This window comes from Anguilla anguilla, chromosome 2 (genome assembly GCF_013347855.1).
Source record: "Anguilla anguilla isolate fAngAng1 chromosome 2, fAngAng1.pri, whole genome shotgun sequence".
Taxonomy (NCBI): domain Eukaryota; kingdom Metazoa; phylum Chordata; class Actinopteri; order Anguilliformes; family Anguillidae; genus Anguilla; species Anguilla anguilla.
Genome location: NC_049202.1, coordinates 27,039,602 through 27,061,388, shown reverse-complemented (window position 1 = coordinate 27,061,388; position 21,787 = coordinate 27,039,602). Strand labels below are relative to the sequence as shown.

Genomic DNA, 21,787 nt, shown 5'->3' with positions numbered 1-21,787 from the left:
CGCCACTGAGCCTGGACCTGGAGAGGGAATCGGAAAAAAGGGGGGATTAGTTTGAGGAAAGGGAGGGGGCAGAGCCCTGGGGACAGGGGAGGGGCCAGTACGAGGAGGGGGTCTCCTCCTGGGCGCCGGTTCCGGCCGTGCTTGCTGCTGGGCGCTGGGGTATAGCACTAGGTGGTCCTCCGTCAGGGTAACCGCCCCCTCTAAGTTGGTCGGGCGATGGCAGCGCACCCAATTCGCCGTTCCCTCCGGCAACCCTTCCAGGAACTGTTCCAGTACGACCTGCTCCACTACGCCCCCGGCGGACCGGATCTCCGGTTGTAGCCAACGCCGGGCCATGTGGGTTAGCCTTTGGGCGTATGCGAAGGGACGGTCCTCCGCCCCCAGTTTCGCCGTCCGGAACCGGCGCCGGTAATCCTCCGGGCTGCAGCCCAGTCGGTCCAGGATCGCCCTCTTCACCGTCTTGTAATCCGCCCGGGCTCCGGGCGGCAGTCCATGCGCCGCCTGTTGGGCTTCCCCAGTTAAAAGGGGCAGGAGGTGTACAACCCACTCCTCGTGGGGCCACTGGCACGCCTCCGCTGCCACCTCAAAACTCTCCACGAATGCCTGGATGTCATCGTCGGCTGTCATCTTGGGTATGTGGATCCGGAGAGGGGATCGGGACGGGGGGTCCCGGGAGCTGGTTTCCCCGGCGGCAGCCAGCTGTCGCAGCGCCTGGGTCTGGAGGGAGGCTTGTGCACGCAGAGCCTCCATCTGCTCTGCGTGTACGGCCGCCTGCCTCTCCTGCATTTGGGCCATCCCCTCCAGCATCCGCGCCAGCGCTACGAGAGGCTGCGCCGCCTCGCTCCGGTTTGGGTCCATTTTGACCTTCTCTCTCTCTCTCTCTCTTTCTGCCGCTCCCCGTACGGGCCACCACTGTAGCAGCTCGAGTGCTACCGCTCGTTTGAGAGAGGAGACAGACACGTTAATTCTTTCAGGACGCGACTGCGTCTTGTTTTTATTTTCGGACGCCACGCGGCTTTCTGGTTACAATACACAATAACCGAGTGTTGCTTCTCAATTCACAGCTGACAGCCCGTCAGCTCTCCTTCCTTCTCCCGTTCTCCCGCTTCTCTCTCGGTCGAGCAGGTTTTAAACGTCCAGGCTCACTGTCGAGGTAATCAGCACATTGTCAATCAATCCCACAATTAACCCTCAGTGCTGATTAATAAACCCCAACAGCCGTGGCGCAGAGTTCCGAGAGCCGCCCCGCCCACTCTCTCTCTGCAGCCAATGCAAAACCATGCCCACCCTACCACAGTGACCTTACAGTTTGACTGGCAAAACTGTATCTACCAGTTGAGGCAAATAGACAATTGACACTGGACAATAGCATGCACAGACACATTTCCCAGCAATCTTTGCATACCAGAAAATGACAGTAATACAAGATGTTTTCTTCAGAATGGGCATGTAGATTTTGACATGATCGCAGACTATTGTACAAAGGCAGCATACTAACCATGACTGAGATGAGTTTGCTTATTGAAAGATATATAAAACAGACGGCACTTGTGACCTTCTCATATTCTTTGATGTTGAATGTTTGAAATACAATTAAAAACTCATGCGCAAAGGCACTTTTTTCGCATAGACTACTGCTGGATATAAAAGTGATCATCATGTTTTAAAGTGTTTTTAATGGGGTGTTGTAGAAATGACAGATGCTCTAATTGTTTGTATTTCAGCAGAGAATATGGCTTGCTAACATTAATTTAGAAACATGGCATTTGCAGGTAACGTTAGCTACAGTAGCCTAGTAAAACAAAAATAGTTAAACAGTATAAATGCCACAGCGGTCAGCTGTTATCACTTTTTAAGAAAATTAATAAATCTGCCGTCATGAAATGTATATGGCTCCTCATTCGTGACTCTCCGTTTTGCAAAATGGGAGCGTATCTATGTTCCAAGGGTCCTATGTTCCCAGGGTCCTAAGTTCCCAAGGTCCTATGTTCCCAGGGTCCTATGTTCCCCAGTTCAATATTCTGTTAAAACACATTAACCCTCCTATTGTGTTCGGGTCAAATTTGACCCGTTTCAAGTTAAAATATTTCATAAATATTATCCAGTTTTTTTTTTTATTGGAACAAGTCTTCAAAACAGCTATAGAAACACAACAAAACCAATGATTATCATTTTATTTGATTATATAGAGCTGGGGAACATAGGACCCTTTGTCATGTTCCCATTATGTGCCATATAAATCTGGGGAACATAGGACCCTAGGAACATAGGAATGACCCCTTGCAAAATAATATGTGTTGAACATAATGCGTTGTGCTATAATTAGAATGTCAATATTGCATAGTTAATTGTCCATGAATGGCTTTGCAATAAGATGGCATTCTTTAATGGCGTCATTTTCTCGTGCTTTTAAAATAAGGTAGCCCAGTAAGCACAAGCCTGAATATAAATGGAATGTAAATGTCCAAAGGGGTGGAAATTTAGATCGACATGTTTTGACATAAAGGACTAGGTTAGCTCAATTCAACCGTATTTCAACTCAGGTTTTACTTCCATATGACCTGGCTCTTAGCCAGCAAGAAAACTTTCATATTGAACCAAATCTAGCTGGTGTATATTGTAGCGAAACTTTATTGAGGACAAAACCAGGAAGCAAGACAATCGTCAGATTCACTCCTTGCCATAGCGAACAGCAGAGATGCCCCCTGTACAGCACTGTTGGTTCGCTCAGGGTAACACATATAAAACTAAACTAAAAGCAACAAACACAATTCAGCTAGTCCAAGAACACATATTTACACATGTTAAATTCAAATGGGACTCAAATGGGACTCCAAAAAAAATCAGTGCCTGGAGAGTAATTAGTTCAATGAGAAGATACAGCGGTTTTGTGCAGGCAATGCTCAGTTCAACCCTTTTCAGCATCAATGAGTTAATCACAGCCTCCTACTCATTCATGCGCAGGTGTGCCCACATATGCCGTTACGCACAGTGATGCAGACCAAATTGGAATGAAATAGATCTGATATCTTCTTCTGTGGGACTCCGAAAAAAACAGTGCCTGGAGAGTAATTAGTTCAATGTGAAGAAATTTTAGAGCTAAAAAGTTCTGTACAAAATAATTCAATTCGTAGTTTTTAATGGATTTCAATGGGGAAAATTGCTTTTCGGCACCAGAGGTTTACTAAACTGCAATACCACGAGTAACCACTGGAGTTCATGGCAATCCCTGGTACCCTGGCATCAGTTTCAGTTAGGCTACATTAAGACCATAGATATGCATGTTTAACTAGATGGTCCTGCCTTCCCGGAAGTAAGCCTCTACTGTGTGTGTTGAGAGAAAAAACATCGGAGTTTTCTTTATAGTGAATGGGGAATATTAGACGTTTGAAGCCAAAATAAAAACGTCCTCGATGGCATTTTGAAACTCGATTAATGACCGTTACGTTTCACATGAAAAGTAGATTGAGAAAATGCGCATTATGTAATAAAATATGCACATTTAAATAAATATTTTCCCAAAACTTCAGGACCAAAACAGCCATTGTTTCAGAAACTGTTGCATATAATTAAATTCATGGTCACAAAAAAACGACCGAGGTTTTCTTTGGTTGTTAAATCACCTTGGATTATTACATTGAATTCAATGAGCAGCAAGCATTTTCGCCCTCAAGGTGTTTGCGGTTACTTCCTGGGATTCACCGTCTGGTCCCTCCTACCCTCCCCAATTCCTATGTACGCTCTATGGTTGTCACGTCAGACTTCCTGATTTACGCTTTTAAATTGTTTTATTTTTATTTTTTGAAATAACAGGCATGGAAGGTTTCCAGACACCGCGTATAGCGTACTGTCTATATAACGTGATAACAAATGGCTGTGTATTTTGAACGACCTGGATGAAAACAGATAGGACGTACAGCTGCCGTAACTTCGTGACTTACTCTACGCTAACGTTGTTATGTTTATATCTCGCTATCAAATTCAGTCAGTAAAAGTTATCTAGTTAGCTTCTTATAGTTAATTTACTGTTTCAGAAAATCTATATGTTTCATTTAAGACAGTGACGCAATACGTGCTTGCTATCATTGTCAACTGCCAAGCTAATGAGCGAAACCTAAAGCTAGCTTGCTACAGATACACATTTGAAACAGCCTACTGCCGTCTAACTTACAGTAACTCACAATGCACAGGAGAGGAGTGGGAGCTGGCGCCATCGCCAAAAAGAAGCTTGCTGAGGTAGACTAATGTAATGGAACTACCACATACCTATATGTTTAGTTATTTTATTGTGCTGTATCAAAACCTGCGATGTTGCACTGGTGTCCATGTCACGTTCACTGTGTGGATACCTATTACAAAACGGCGAAGTATTCTCTAGTCATTACATTACATTTATTTAGCAGACGCTTTTATCCAAAGCGACGTACAAAAGTCATTTTGTAAATGGGCCATTTTGAATGCAATTAACGTTATCTGTCGATGTGTAGGCGAAATATAAAGAGAGGGGCACTGTACTTGCTGAGGATCAAATTGTGCAGGTGAGTTGCAAAACCTGTTTCTTTCACTTTGTATTTTCTGTGTACATGTAATGTCGGCCAAGTTTATCTGCAACATAAATGGGCTGGTTAAATCTAATTTTAGATCCACAATTCTTAACCCTGTGAGACCCGGTGTTGCAAAAATGCAACATTTCTTTTCAGGCGCCCTAGAGACACCAATTGTTTCCCCAAATATAATTTCAGAACATTTCCTAGTTCCTAAAGCCGTATAATATATTTTTGTAACATATTTGGAGTGAAACATTTTCACACAGAGTGTCTAAAGTACACACAACATAGGCTCCTCAAGAAGATCCGCTTTGTCTCCTGTAACATCTGGATTTTCCACCACTTGAAGTAGGTTAATTACCACAGTTATATTTAATTGGGATGCCAAATGTGTGTAGTGCATGTAGATGATAAGTATGCAAGAACTGATGTCTGGTAATGTTCAAAGAGTTGTAGTGAATGTTAGCCTTGTGTTATTATTATGTTAGGTTGGAGGGTGACCAGAACCCCCCTTTGGTGGTACCCCCACCCCCACCGATACCACCGCTCCCATTCAAAATACAGGAATGGTAGTATTAGCCCTTCATTTGACAAGAGTTATAGTGTATTTTATGCCTGTGTCATTGTGTTTGGTAGTTGGAGGATGACCAACACCCCTGCCCTTGCCCCCTCCCCACCCCCCTCCACCACCACCACCACCCCTCTTTAAAATACAGAAATGATAGTATTATCCATTTTCTTGGGGTTAACCCACAAAAATAATGGCTTGACTGAGTGTTCTTGCTTGATTGCTCATGCCTCATATGAACTTCCTGTTTTGAGGCAGAGAGAGTGAAGGTTGTTGGAGTTTGGAAAGTTTGTTGCTGAATGTTTTGTTGGTTGCACTTTTTGAGGAAGCCAATGTAATGTTACTTAGCTTGATGCAATGTTATCAAATTCTCTGACGATGTAAGCATTCACAGCTGGACCTTTTCTTAGAAGAGATTAAAATGATAAAAGTAATGTAGGAAAAACAATATGTTCTCATTAGCTACGTAATTTCAAACACAGCTATGCAATTTGGAACACAACTTCAGTCTCACCTAAAGGAGTATTCTGAGACCAACTCATCTGAGACCATTTCAAGACTGAGTAAAATTCACCCTAAATCCAAGATGGGTCTGAGACCAGCAAAAATTGGCCTCAATACCAAACTTGTCTAACTCGCTAACTCCAAAGATAACAAACTGGATAGCTGCTCAAATAGCATTGCTAGTGTTGCCAATTTGAGCCAGCTTGCTAGATATTATAGCCTAATAGACAAAACATTCTTCGTTCAACAAGTCTTTTATTTAAAGTTAGAAATATAGTAATCCAGTCAGAATTGGGGAGGGAAAACATTCAGCTCATCTGTGGTTTTTATGTGGCCATATCCAAATAACCAAAACCGGCATTGGCTCGTGACTCCTCAGTATAGTTGACTTGTGGCACATGGGTCAACTCTTGGGCCAGAGGTCACATCATCGATGTGTCTCTACCTTTCAGATGTCCAAACAGCTGGAGACATTCAAAACCCATCTGGAGGAGTTTGCTAGCAAGCACAAGCAGGAGATCCGCAAAAATGCGCTGTTTCGGGTGCAGTTCCAAGAAATGTGTGCCACCATTGGAGTCGACCCACTTGCCTGTAAGATCCATGCACCCATATCAAAGAGCATGTCGAAGTTAAAGTTTCACAACTTTCCCCTCGTTAACTTGAGTATTCATTGTACTTGACAGTGTCTCCAAGTGATCTCCAAGGCTACTGATCGATAAGCAAATTCTAGAATCAGTTTGTAGGCTGCAGTCCAAAGGGAATGGATGTCAGTTGAAACCGTTCAACCCGTCTTAACTTATGAATGAGTAAAATATCAAAAGTAATAAATATGAATGCAGTCCTTAGCAGAAATGTACCCTTTTGAGGCATTATGAACATATCTAAACATACAGTAGGTATATGAACATAGCTTGAATTAGAGGCGGTGGAAATATAGCAATAGCATTATTATTACTATATTTAGGTATTTCAGTGAGAAATTCCTGTGAATGAGATGGGTTGGATAGGTTTAAATTTCCTTCTATTCACTTTCGGAATAATAACAATAATAATAATAACTTTTTTGTATAGCACTTTTCATACAATGGGTTGCAGCCCAAAGTGCTTCACAGAAAAGCATTTGGAATTACAAAAAAAAAAAAAAATTGTGGAATGTGGTCCAGCTTAGGGGGCTACAACCAGCAGCCTTTGGGAGCTGACATTGTCATGTGAAATCAGTACTCTCAAGGTAAGGAGAATCTGAAAAGTGAAATTATTACTTGAATACTATAAGTAGATAATTAGCAAGGTTCACTTTGCTTTGCAATGACTGCAAACCAGTGAATTGGAGCGCTCAAGTACAAAGCAGCATCTCATGGCATAGGGAACATCATAATTTGGTTACATTTATCAGAACTCAGACAGCAATTCATTGCTGTTGTATTGTTGGGATGAGAGAAAGAAGTGTGCTTTTGGAGATTGCTGTTTCGGAAAATGAATGGAAAATTAGCGAATGTAAATGTATTTTTATTCATGTTACCTTGAATAATTCTTATATCACCGATGCTTATGTATTTACCATGGTTATCACTATAAGAAGCTAAAATTTGCCTTTAACATGAAAGATTTAGTTCCTGTTTAGTAGTAGTTTGTAGGCACATCACTATCTGCTCTGGCTCATACAGGTAGGTTATCCTAGGTGATTAATAATGTCAGAGTCAGTGATTTCATCGTGGATCTGCAGAGAGATTCTGTATAAAGGAAAATATTTTCTGCATTTTTCACAGCTGGAAAGGGCTTCTGGTCAGAAATGCTAGGTGTTGGAGATTTCTACTATGAACTGGGTGTGCAGATCATTGAAGTGTGCCTGGCCTTGAAACACAGAAATGGGGGTAAGTGCTCATGGGGAGAGGGTATGTTGCCTTTCACCCTGTGGTACCCGGGTGGTACAGTGAGTAACACCGTCACTGTCACAGCAAGGTCCTGGGGTCGAATCCGGCCAAGGCCTAGGCTTAGGCCTTTCTGTATGGAGTTTGTATGTTCTTCTCATGTCCTGGGTTTCCTCCAGGTGTGGACAGTAACGAAGTACATTTACTTGAGTACAGTACTTAAGTACATTTTTAGAGTATCTGTACTTTACTTGAGTATTTATTTTTTTGGAAACTTGACTTTTACTCCACTACATTTTGAAAGATAAATATTGTACTTTTGACTCCACTACATTTCTATGAAGGTTGTCGTTACCCGTTACTTTGAAGCATAGCTTTGAAGTCAACAGTTGAATATTTTTTTATTTTCTAAAATGCGATTGGCCACACACTGTGTTCCTCACAGGTATTTATTTACCTTTGGTAAATAAATAAATAATTTTGCAGTTTTACAAATAACTATGACAATCCAGTCCATTTAGGCTCCAGTCCATGTGTTCCTTCTAGCCAGTTACTCGCTCAACCAAACAAAAATCCGAAGAAAAAAAAAAACTCAGGAGGAACAGTCGTTTATATAGACAGTACGGAAAGAAAAATATCGTTGATTGTCTTGATTGATTGGAAGCGGATGCGGTAGGTAGTTTCGTTAACATGTAATTTCATGTATGCAACATTTTAAATAGAGGTGAATAAACAGCCCCCATGAACGCCGGCTATTATTAATGGCAACTTTGATTGCTTAAGCAAAATGAGCAGGTTGCTGGTCAGAAGCTAAGCTAGGATAGAATATTTCCCACGCACATAACGTTTTATTCAGTGGCGACTGGTGAGCTGAAAATTGGTGGGGCGCAAAACTTTACTTTAAACTAACCATTGATCTCAACCTGTTTTCATTAGTAATTTTTCTTTATAATCAAGCGTGCCAACGAGCGGATTAATCAAATGACAAGTAGCCTAACACACATCGTCTTCATACCGTGTTAGGGGGATTAAGTCATAAATTCAATTTATCTGTTAAAAATGCGTTTTAATCACCAAATAGTCTACACTTAACAAATAAGATACACCAGTATGTTATCTACCGTGTTAGCTTTCAGAATAACCAGCAAAAACAAAACCTGCACTTCAGTTGTTTACAATCTAGCCTACGCATTGCAGATATTTGCCATGAATACGAGTGTGGAGAAAGAAGTGTATCCGCAAATAATGTTGATTAAAAATGTGCACAATTTCGTACTGCAAATGAAAATAAATGTAGGCTATACGGTCTAGGCTACTCGCTAAAACTGCCTATTTGGGGAGAGCTGGCTTTATATGATAGTATTGAGTAGCCTATTTTGTGGATTAATTGTATTGATACTCAAGGAAAATCAGGGGAAGATTCTGTCGATTGTGTCGTCTACTAATGTAACGAAAACAACGCGTTTCTGTTTTTATCTCACACGTTGGTTGCAGTAGCACCGAATGTTTGACTTTAGTAATCTCGGCACGCCGGCGTGCCGACCACTAGGGGCTGTGCGCTAAGAGGTTGAAGATACCATTATTTTGAGCTGAGACATTAATTGGTTTGTACCTTTTTTCACCCACCTCCCACCGGATCTCAGGGTCCACCCACCTCCCAAATCCCAATTTAACCCCTGTCTATCATGTGTTGCTATCTAATAACAGTAAAAATCCATCTGTAAATGAGCTTCTGTAAATGCATCGTAGAAACAATACAACAGTGCGTTGACATTAAAAATAAAATGTACTTGAGTTAAAGTACTCCAGTACTTTAACTCAAGTAAAAATTTGACTGAACAACTTTCACTTGTAGTGGAGTAATATTTGACCAGGGGTATCTATACTTTGACTCAAGTAATGGAGTTGTGTACTTTGTCCACCACTGGTTTCCTCCGGGTACTCCGGTTTCTTACCACAGTCCAAAGCAGGTAGGCTAATTGGAGACTCTAAATTGCCCATACGTATTTGTGTGTGAGTGAATGTGTGTGCCCTGCAATAGATTGGCGACCTGTCCAGATTGTATTCTTGCCTCTCGCTCAATACATGCTGGGATAGGCTCCAGCACCCCCTGCAACCCTGCCCATATACACTCACCGGCCACTTCATTAGGTGACAGGAGTGGCACCCGGTGTGGTCTTCTGCTGCTGTAGCCCATCTGCTTCAAGGTTTGACGTGGTGTGCGTTCAGAGATGCTCTTCTGCATACCTCGGTTGTAACGAGTGGTTATTTGAGTTACTGTTGCCTTTCTATCAGCTCAAACCAGTCTGGCCATTCTTCTCTGACCTCTGCCATCAACAAGGCATTTTCGCCCAGAGAACTGCCGCTCACTGGATATTTTATCTTTTTTGGACCATTCTCTGTAGACCCTAGAGATGGTTGTGCGTGAATATCCCAGTAGATCAGCAGTTTCTGAAATACTCAAACCAGCCCGTATGGCACCAACAACCATGCCATGTTCAAAGTCACTTAAATCACCTTTCTTCCCCATTCTGATGCTTGGATTGAACTTCAGCAGATCGTCTTGACCATGTCTACATGCCTAAATGCATTGAGTTGCTGCCACGTGATTGGCTGATTAGATATTTGCATTAACGGGTGCAGTTTGCAGTTGAACAGGTGTACCTAATGAAGTGGCCGGTGAGTGTATATCTCTATGTATAGATATATGGATGGATGGATAGATGAAAATGCTACATTTATAAACTTAGTTTCAGAATTAATGCAATATTTTGCAGCAACATAGTAAATGTAAAATGTAATATATGTAATATCAACATAAACAAAAATAATTGGTATTTGTTTTAAATAATCAAGAGTCATCATGACATCTACCTACAGTAGCCTATATGTATTGGTTCATACCTACGTAAATGAGCAATCTAATGTGTCTAACTGTTGGAAATTTTATAATCAGCCTGAACATGTATTTGTTTGTTCAGTATATATACAGTATATATAAATGTTTTACATAAAATTATAATATGAGTGCAAAGAAAAACATTTTTTCACTTATATACTTTAATTTAATTACTGATGGTCACATATTGTCATTACCACCCGTGGTCAAGGAGATAACTATTTCAAATACATTTTTACAGACAAAAATAGATATGAGAAACACTGAAAAATGAGTAGAGTCCTTAACTTCTTGTTTAAGCAGTGTTTCATAGTTTGTGCCAGTACTGTACAATCCAAACTACAGAAAAATAGTACTCTCAATTTGACTTTTTACTCGATCTTGCTGGCTGCATGCAAACGTAGTGTGGACGTTTTGGTCATGCAGTGTTCATCAGCATTGAACAAACAATTATTCCATATATGAACATAATATGTTAATGGAAAGTAGTCATACAATATTTGCAGTAGTCCAAAATAGCAATAATATATATGATAAATTTATAAGCAAAGCAGGACTAACTAAATGGAACTGATGAATACAGTCCCACACAAGGACCCTGAGAGATTTCTTCATACATGGAATGTCAAGCACTTTTTTAAAGTGAAAAAAATTGAAAAGAAGCTAATAGACTGTCGCACAGGTTCAACATTTACCTGTTTAAACATACCAGTGCTGTGTTGAAGAACTGTTAGGGACAGTGTAGGGATGTTATCTGTTAATTGATTAACTGTTAATCGTTAATAAGAATGTTGATCAATTAACTTTTATTGATTAACAATTACATTTCAATAAACCGTTTCAATGAATAACCTAACATTGATGATTAGATTTTGCAATTGAGAGACATCTCTGTAGTTAGACACAAATCCCTTCAGTTCCCTTGACTGGCAGCATTAACAAAACGTTATTGGTCTATTCCTGGAACATCGGTGTCATCTGAGCACGTCTTCTCAGCTGCCATTCTCACCTTCACCAGACTGCGCATCAGACTGACACCCAGATCTTGTGGACATGCTCATATTCCTTAACAAAAATGCATATGTTCATGTTGTTCTTGCTAGTGCTATATGGTACAGCCTTCAGGAATTGTTGAGGGTCTCGCACTTCATTTTATTTCAAGCCTTTTCTTACATTTTTTGTTTGCTGCACATCAAAAGGCCAACAAAGTTGGGAACTTGCAATATTTTGTTATATGAATAGCCTACCACTTGCACTATAGAATACGATTTACACTTGAATAGATCAGTGCTCATTTTATTATGAGACTGTGTTAGCAGCAACACGTGTTGTCATAGACATAAAAAACAAAACAACCAAAGCTGTTAATTTTTTTGTACAAAGTAAAGCTTTAATAAGCAGCATTAACCAGTTGAGGCCGCAAGACGCAAATTGCGTCAAAAAGCACTCCCTTTAATCTGTGAAATAACTCTTATTTCTGAACATAGGATCATTTTCTTTTCTTTTTTGTTATGCAGGGGAGACGTGTGACTCTCAAATATGTTGAATCTACCGACATTAAAGTCACGGAGCCAACTTTTGCTGTGTTTTCACCGTTTCGTTTCCACGAGTAGTATATTTTAAGAGCTCTTAGAATATTTTATGTAACTGAAACATGTTCCTGTTATTTTTAAATGTAATGTTATTATTTACAGAAATGGAGAAAATAAATCTCTGATTTGTCATTTCTGAGCATTGGTGGGTAGTAAGCAAGCTAGGTAAAAATCTGTTGGGAAATAAATTTTTGGGTACACACATTTTTTAAATTTAAGATAAATCATACATCATTTTAAGGAATGGCCTGTCCTTGAAGTGGTTTTCGGAGTGTATTCCAGCTGGACTTTGATGCTAGGTGACCAAAAAATCATGATGCCCCTGTCTGTATAAATGTAACAGCTGTTACAATTATACCGCCTCTGAGTTGCTATAACAAACAACATGATTTTTTGCTGTTTTATGTTTACAAAATTCCATCTGAAGAGAAAACGAGTGGGTTGGACATGGAGAGGGCTTCAGATTTGGAGATTAGGGACACTATGTTGTGTTGAAAACTATACGTATCTACATGCAGTGTCCTTTTGCGGAGGCCTTAGGCATTTTAAATGGTGAATAATGTTTATTACAGAAATTAATTTTACTCATGATCTTGTTAGAGTTTTTAAGTTAGTTCAGTATTTAAATTGAAATGTTTTCAGCTAATTTGCTTGCTGTGTTGACATAGCCTTATCTTCGGGATGCTCCAAGTGATTCTTGGAAAAGAAACAACCATCTGGGTTACAGGCAGTTATAATGAGCACACACCAGATTGGTCTGTATGGTAGGCTATTTGCTTTTTGAAAGCTTACCTGGGTGTTAAGAAACAAACACAAGTAGTTTTCCTCATTGGTTTGAACGTTATCACCTCCCAAAGGAACGGAGCAATCACGGAAAGTGATACTGGTAACCATGGTAACTCACTTTGTGGTAAGTTACTTGCGCTTCAGTGTTTACGCAGTCTTTTTTCATGAATATTTCCCCATGTTTCATAATCTGATAATGTGGCTGGTCTCATGTTACCATTGGAAATGTGTTTCCTTGATTAACGTTAGTATGTTGAGAAAAACAACCTGCGCAGGCACATTATAGGTCATGTTCATTCACTATTAGAATTATTCCACACCTCTGTTACAGTCATATCGACTAGGTGGTATGAGTGAAACATCGACTTTGGTTTTAATTATATCCAATGCGATTAAGTCATGAATGTAATTGAAATGGCTAATGACTACTGATATATTAGAGCTGTTTGAAGTAAAATTTCATAGTGCTAGGCTAAAAAGCTGCTGCATTTATGGCGACGCTCCCCTACTCTTCATTTTCCACACTGACATTTTATATTTGGAGAATATTCATAGAAAAGGTCTGCAATGCGCAGGTTTTTTAATGTAAACTATTTTGAAGTACGTGTTTTGTCAAGTGTAGGCTCTCTCTCTCTCTCTCTCTCACACACACACACACACACACACACACACACACACACACAGTTTACTCAGGTTGGATAGCTATCATGGTTTCTGTTCAAATAAAATGTTATGGCAGAACAAATGTATGTTTTGTCATTAAAATGTTGAGTTACTGGTGACTTCGGAAAACAACTAGCCCTAATTTGAGTCTAAATAATTGTCGTTTATTTAAATGATGTGGTCTTCAATGTTATTTTCATTTAAAAGACAGCAGTGGAAGCTATTTTGGTTGGTATTATTGCTTCATTCATTCAAAACATTCCAATCACACGCGATAGCAAATGTGGTTACTGCAGCATACTGCCAGGTTAGATAATGGCTTCTATTTCTGTAATTAGGCTATTTATTGATAATAAAATGAAGTGTTTTTAAAAGAAGGGCCGTTGTTGCATTATAAATGTAACCACAAGCCTAGTTTTTAAAAACAACAGAATGGAACAAGCGCTTATTTCTCAGTTTTTCCCTTAACATTAGGGGAGGTGCTAGGTAACTGAGGGGAAGTCTTACTTGTAATGTCTAATCAAAACATAAGTTCATTGTTCTTTGTCAGTCCAGGGACTTCACTGGAGTGTGAGCTGTGAAGTGTGATTGACTGTCTCTGATGTCTTGCTACCATCTAGTGGCAGGAGTAAAGTGCCAGCACTGGACTTGCATGATCTGCACAACAGGGAGACTCTATAACTGGCTCCAGTTATATGCATCAGTCAGTCACTCAAGAGATAATGAGAAATCAATGCATGAATTGAAATTGGGTACTATGGCATGTTTTAAGCACCAATAACTGCAACCACAGAATTTGTGGAAATCTGCTTTACATACAGTGCGCTCTACAATGTTTGGGAGCAAGACATTTTTTCTTGATTTGCCTCTGTACTCCACAGTTTTAGATTTGTAATAAAACAATTTACGTGTGGTTAAAGTAATAATCTCGAAGATTTTCATTAAAATAAATGTCTTTTAAGTCACTATCGCTGCATTGGGTAACACAATGGTGATTGAGCCTATTTTTATATTAATTTATACTATTATTATTATCATAATTCATGATTAAAAAACTTGGTGTCTGTGGCGACATTCCCGGGAAAAAATCACAAGCGGCGCACAGTTAGTGACCCGTTTTTCACCACCCATCAGTGGTTGGTCCGCCAGAGAGGGTAGGCGGAACTAAAAAACTTGGTGTCTGTGGCGACATTCCCGGGAAAAAATCGCAAGCGGCGCACAGTTAGTGACCCGTTTTTCACCACCCATCAGTGGTTGGTCCGCCAGAGAGGGTAGGCGGAACTAACGCAACAGGCTCGCTCTTCAACTCACTTGTGTGTGGGCGGCGTACTGTTTTTTCCGGTGTCTGCATGCGTTATAATAACAGAGAAAGGGGGGTTGGGGGAGTTATGGAACCCTACAAAGGTTTTGTGTAACATGAGAGATCATATTATTTGTTGATGTAGATTTCGTATTACATTTAATGACAATGTAACTTTACTAAATTACATAGCTTTTTGCACAGCTAACGCTAGCTACCGGACCATGTCAAGAAAGACAACATTAGTTTAGACAACGTTGCGCACAGTATCCATCTCTCATATCAGGTAACGTTGCGTTAGCTAGCTAGCTAATGTAATTAACACAATCTAATGTCGGCTAACAATTAGAAAAAAACGCTAGCTAACGCTACTGACCGGTACCGACCTCGCAAACCGTCTCTCGAATGCAATGCTACCTTGTTGCAACGTTGCAATGTAGCTAACTTAAGGCCAGTTCAGATCAATGATTCGCAACGAGACTGGGTGCAACTTGCAAAATTCCAAGACGTCTGATTGTAAACGTTCTAAAACTGCACTTGGCGATTTGACAAGGACGGTCTTTTAAAACCTCAGGGCAGGCAACGGCTCTGCAACTAACCAGTTCACACCGCTGCAATTTTCTCTGCAACTAAAACCGTTTCGCCTCGTTGCGAATCATTGATCTGAACTGTTACCGTTATTTATTGCCATCGAGTTCATCAATATATTATAATGATCAGAATAAAGCCGGGGTATGTGGAGCAGAGCCGGGTCTGATTTCTGAAGATGTCATGCAGGAGAAAACTAAATAAAAGAATACGGCAGTATGGATTAGCATTGTTATTATTTTATTACGCTTTCTCATATGTTCCTTCAGCCTTTATGCCCTTTTTGATGAAATCTCCTTTGTTTTTGTTTTATTCTTCTTGTTCTGATTGCTAATTTAACACCCAGCTCAGCTTTATTCTCGAACAGTTTAGCTAGCAAAACCAGAAACACCAGGGGTAACATTTTTCAAGGCAGTTGTTTCAAAAATACCACACAACAATCATTCACGAAAAAGACTGCTTATTGTGCACGAGATACATAATTGCACGAGCCACAGTGAATCCCGCAAATTCTTCTCTGCAGTGTAAAGATGTTCATAACGGGCAAAAGGTGGATAAAGAACGTTTGCAGAAATTGATCATCACTAATTCTACCCCAGGTTTGCTACGGCATTTTAACCCGGCTCGGCAGTGTAAAGACATCTTGAGTTAGCCTAATGTTAGACAACGAATGAGTATGTACATAACGTTAGTTCTATAACAACCGTTTTTTATTCAGTAAATAGTAAGTATTATAGTTGGCATGCCAACTGACTGATGTCACACAGGCGACACTGGTTGTATCCGGTTGGATCTATGGGAAGTGAGGTCCAAAAACACACCTGCAATTACCGCTTCTCGCCATTGGCACCGCCATAGAGAACGAAACTGAAATCTTCGAGATTGTCACTTTAAAATTCTGATTTTCTTTTATTAATGGGTGTTTTTATGCATTTTGGTTTCACTTTGCAGAAATGACAAACTTTTTATGGATATCCCCTGATTTCACGGCTACATAATGCTTGGGACAAATGGTGACGCAGGTGTTTCTGAGTGTGTTCATTTGCTTCTTTAGTGCAGGTATTAAAGACCTTTCAGCATCTAGTCTTGATTCTAGGTTTCTGTTTGCCTTTGGAGTTTGTTATTGACATTTGTCAACATGAGTACCAGAGTTGTGCTAATAAAAGTCAAGGAAGCCATTATGAGGCTGCAAAATAAGAAGAAAACTGTCAGAGACATTGACCAAACCTTAGGCTTACGAAAATCAACTGTTTAGAACATGATTCAAAAGAAAGAGCGCTGGTGAGCTCAGTAATTGCAAAGGGCCTAGTAGACCAAGTCAGACCTCTACTGTTTATGACCGAAAAATGATCACTGTAATGAAGAAAAAACCCCAAAACACCTGTCCAACAGATCAGAAACACTCTTCAGGAGGCAGGCATGGATGTGTCAGTGACTATTGTCTGAAAAAGGCTGCACAAACTAAAAAACACACTGAGTCCACACTCCTAGATGCAAACCATTAGTTTGCCTCGAAAACAGGATGGCCAGGATACAGTTTGCTATGAAGTACCTGAAAGAGTGTGCAGAGTTCTGAATCCAATCCTCTGTGACACCTCAACACTTAATGTGCATATTAATTCTTGCCTGTAGCAAAGCTTTGCCTTTGTATGTTCTGACTCTGTAGTGTTTATGTAAATTTTCTGTATGTGCAGTCTCTCCCATGAACAGGCAATATCCATTTGCTACCATGAATGAGGCTGTTTATGAAACAAGTTGCAATCTGAAATGATGTCTGCTATGTGGAAGGTTTACCAAGTGGAATCCGAAAGCAGACCTACAGCCACTTGCAACATTTGCAATGCCAGTGTTATGAGCGGTGGCATTAGCACAGCTTCATACAATAAAACTAATTTGATAAAACATCTGAGGAATCGCCACTCAAAGGAATATGCCAACTTTTTGCTGCTATTTTTAATATTTTACTGGAATCTTCAAGCTAGATGATAATGCTTCTGCACCACTTTAAAGTACTTTATTATTTTTAGCTTACCTATTGCTGCCGATATTAATTCATGCAGCAGTATATGGTTTTGCAATACCATTGTCAATGGTATTTTGTTTTTAATCCAATTAATTATTAAAAATTGCATGTTTCAGCATTATGATAAAGAATTTGTAATGTACATTTATGGTGAATTGTCTGGTTTGAATGAAACTCACCATTTCATAAAACAAAACATGACATTGCAAACAACACGCCCGGTGAAGTTTGTGGAAACGTGATGGAGTCAGCACCAAGGTGTGAATAAAGAAAAAAAGGAAACAAAGCCAATATACCATATGGCAACATTGGTTTTTATTATATGCTAAAAAACATTTGATAATTGTAGATGTGGTATATCACCCAGTCTTATCTAGAAGTATGTTTTTTCATTCAAGTACCTAGAAGCTTGGCATTTTTAATATTTTGCTTGAATATTTTGAATATTAACATTTGCAGGCTGAATGTAGGGTTTTTTTGTTTACTGTCCAATTTATGAATGTTATTCAACATTTCACACCAATCAGCGTTCATGCTCCCAATAAAAATAGTGAAATTGATTATTATGATTTATTCTTAATTTTCTACAGTCACTGTAGGCTTTCAGTTTACTTCTCATATAATTTGTTTTGGAAAATCAAGTCCCGTCATACCGTCAATAATATGAAAAATATTATATTTTTGTCATATTCCCAGCTCTACTTCAGAGCCTGTAACAATTGATGCATTAGGTGCATTAATAGACAATTTAAGAAAATAAATATAGCCAGCCTGTACCTGTGTGCCTGTATTTAGGCTTATTTATTCTCAGAATCATTTATTTTCTGTACAGTTTGTTTGAGCTTCTCTTGCCTGCGCTGGAATTCTTTTACAGATTTTTAAGCCAAGCTGTGTGTTCTTGTGTGTAGGCTAGCTACACATGAAAGATACTTTAATCTGATTCCTTACAGTGGGGTACATTGATATGATATGCTACAAAGTACTTAACATGACTACTTTCATTTACATAACATTATATGACCCAGACATAAAAATATAAAGCGCTGTAATGTCTACTTTGTGAAACCTAAATGTATAAAAATAGCCTGTAATAAAAGCAGAGAATCTGCACTTTAACCACTTGTGAATTGTTTGAGTACAAATCTAAAATTGAGTACAGAGCCAAAGCAAGAAATAAACAAACATGTCTTTATCCCAAATATGATGGAGGGAACTGTATGTCAGTAATTTACACAAGTAGGGACAATCTCATATGCATGGGTATGTAATATTGCATATAATGGTTGGCCCAACTCTTCCAGAGTTAGGGCTGAAGAAATAAGAAGCTTGCTCCCAAATTATGGTGTATGTAACAACCTATTGCCCCTGTCTGTTTTATATTAGGCCTTATTACCTTGGATGAACTTCACCACAGAGTGCTAAAGGGCAGAGGGAAGTTTGCTCAGGATGTCAGCCAGTAAGTACAGGACAAATTAACGTAAATTGATCAAGGATATCAAAAGACGGTTATAGTTGGTTTTCATAGAGAACATTTTAACTATTTGCACGTTGAAAGATAAGTGATTAAACTGAATTTTGAAGGATAAATCCACCCAAAAATGTAAGAAAAAAAAGGTATGTATATAATTCCCTAGTCAGCATGTCAATAGAGTAAAGTTTACCTTCAAAGGCTGTGTAGTCACACAAACCTTCAGGTGTTTGCCTTGCCTCAAGCTAGCATAGGTCATTATATTCTTTGACTGTAATGTGTATGAGATTTTCGTGAAACACATCATGGGAATTGTATTAAACGGCAAAACCGAACTGGATTTTGTGTAAAATAGAACTGTGAAATATACAATTTAAAGCTCCAGTAAGGTCTGCATTATGTATAGTACTACTGCAAAACCATAGGTAACAACATATACATTTAACAGAATGGGGTAATTTTTTTCTTTGAAGTTCATTAGGCTACACATAGGTACTTTTTTGTACATGTGGCAAAATAATATACATGACTGCAGAAACATATTTAATATAAAGCTATACCCAGCTCAATTTGTGTAGTCTAATCCAAAATTCAATGTCATTGCTGTCTTTTTCAACATGTCAGCAAAATGACATAACATGCACTACATGACAATTGAAATTAATAAACAAAAGGTAGCAATTTAATATAACGTGATGTTGGAAGAGTGAAATAATTTTCTGGGTCATATTAGGATCCAGTCAGCAATATGCCTGTGAAATTCTTGTACAACTCCCCCAGAGATGACTTGGTACGAGCCATTAAGAAGCTGAAGGCCATGGGGAATGGCTTTGGGATGATTCCTGTGGGAGGTTCCTATCTGGTACAGTCAGTCCCAGCAGAGCTGAACATGGACCACACAGTTGTTCTGCAACTGGCCGAGGTAAAGCAGGGAAAATGGAAATAGTTCCCGTGGTTTCATTCTAGTAGAGCCGTGTAGTACGAGCTAATAGCTGTCACAAGTTACTTAATTCTAAAACCAGTTAAAAGTTTGTTTGCATTTGCTTGTAAATACAGTGATTTGGTTAGTTGTTCTCAAACTGAAGACTGTTATTGCTGTTTCAGTAACCAGCTTTCTAATTATTTTTTTAATTCAAAAAATGAAAAAGGGAGCTGAGAAAAGTGATAGTAGGGTCTTACCTGAATCCCTTTGTACCATCCACAGAAGAAAGGCTATGTGACAGTGAGCGAGATTAAGGAGAGCCTGAAGTGGGAGCGTGAGCGTGCTTGCCATGTGCTGGTAAGTGAAACTAATGCAGCCTGTCCTATGGTGCTAGTGAATGCTACTTAACCCTGTGAAGAGTAGATTTTTTTTAATTTTTTTATTTATTTAACATTTAAGCCAGTTTTCTAGAACTCCATTGCTTTCAGTACCAGTAGTGGCTGTTTCATCAGCATTAGAAGGTTTAGTTAAGAACATTCTAATCACATATTTGTGACCTTACACCTTAAAAGGATAAATGCTGTGAATACCACTGGGAGGCGGAGCTCTATTACTGTGTATTATTGATTCAAAGAACAAAAATGGTGGAATTTAAGGAGAAAAGGGAGTCAAAGGAAGTAAAGAAAGAAAAATGGATTGTGTAATGGTTTAAGGGAGAGAGAAAGTTAAGTAGAGGGTCGGTGAATGTATAGCAAGATGGGTACAGAGCTAGGAATGGGACCGTAATGTAGTCCATCAGCCTTCTAATACCAAATTGGTGCTTTGACCCTTTCAGGACCACTTACTAAAAGAAGGCTTGGCCTGGCTGGACTCACAGGCTGCTGGAGAACCTCAATACTGGCTGCCTGCCCTCTTTTCAGAGTTGTCTTCTCGTGATGTTACACCAGAAGAGGCCAATCAGATGGTGCCATGAGAAAGAGGAAGGGGTTGTCTTGTACCCTGCAAGTGACCTCTAGTACTTAACCAGAGATTAATTCCTCTGTCAGTTTCATCTTGAGGATGTGAGGTGTACCTGTTCATCAGTGGCCCCCCCAACTGTAAATTTATATGCATTGTGTGTCCCAAGATCTGATCGTTCTCAATGTAAAATTGCAATGGAATAAAAATACATACAAACACCAAAGCTTACTAAACCAATTTGTCCTTCATTGTAATAAATTAATGTTTTGAGCATAAAAAAGCCAGCGAACTCCATGTACTCTCAATATCCGTAAAATCCAAAAACCAAATGCTAGTGGTTGGCTAATCTTTGCCGTATGTTGCATAGTGACTACTAATCTTGACAAAAGGGGCGCTTAAAAAACAAAATAGGTGCTGCAATATAGCTATGTAATTCAGTAGGCTACAGGCAGCTTGTTCAAGGAAAAAGCTATCTAGTTGAACTAAATCTACCTGATATTGGTGCTGTAAGAAAGGTCATGGGCCAATCAAACTCAATAGGTCTCTTGGGAACATGAATATGCACAGAAGAGGAAAGGTCATGTGGTCAACAAAATCAATTGAAATGAATATTTTTACACAAAAAATAAAGCATTTTACAAGACAAAGGGACATGAAGTTACCATGGGAAAATATCGCAGGATATGCTTACATTATTGCATGCTTTCCTCTTGTTCTTTCTTCACTCCTTAGCTCACTGTAATTTGTGTCAGTGATTTGCATAAGGGGCCACATGTAAGGAATGAGCTTGTATGCTTGCATGTCCACTTCTGGAATTCTGTGTTTATATTTAAAGCTGCTCTGATCTTGCATGTTAATAAATGAGTGCAGTGGCTGAAGGAGTTCATCCGCCAGGTCTGCCTTTCATTCTTTAATTGAAATTAGATTACTGTTGTCAGAAGTAGGTCTTCAAATTGAAGAGGAACTTTCATGCCTTCGTGAGAGACTGCCAGAAGGGATGAGTGAGCAGAAGACAGCAGTGCAGACAGCCACTCCACAATGAGAAAGGGCTAGTGGTGGGGAGGGAATAATGGGTTTGCTGTGGGGTGATACTGCGCAA

The 21,787-nt window shown here is 39.5% G+C and overlaps 1 protein-coding gene across 2 annotated transcripts; it reads left to right on the top strand.

Annotated features, from left to right (window-relative positions):
- Positions 1-3,646: 3,646 nt before the first annotated feature.
- On the top strand, positions 3,647-20,916 carry snf8 (SNF8 subunit of ESCRT-II). 2 transcript variants are annotated; one of them, XM_035406027.1, is made up of 8 exons: positions 3,647-3,735; positions 4,488-4,538; positions 6,072-6,210; positions 7,386-7,490; positions 18,722-18,794; positions 19,587-19,728; positions 20,011-20,085; positions 20,564-20,916. In XM_035406027.1, exons 3-8 carry the CDS (start codon positions 6,072-6,074, stop codon positions 20,699-20,701), a joined length of 672 nt encoding a protein of 223 aa, XP_035261918.1. In that variant the 5' UTR covers positions 3,647-3,735; positions 4,488-4,538; the 3' UTR covers positions 20,702-20,916. The 2 variants fall into 2 exon arrangements, with proteins under 2 accessions (XP_035261918.1, XP_035261917.1); XM_035406026.1 differs by lacking the exon at positions 3,647-3,735 and adding an exon at positions 3,742-4,236.
- Positions 20,917-21,787: the final 871 nt, after the last annotated feature.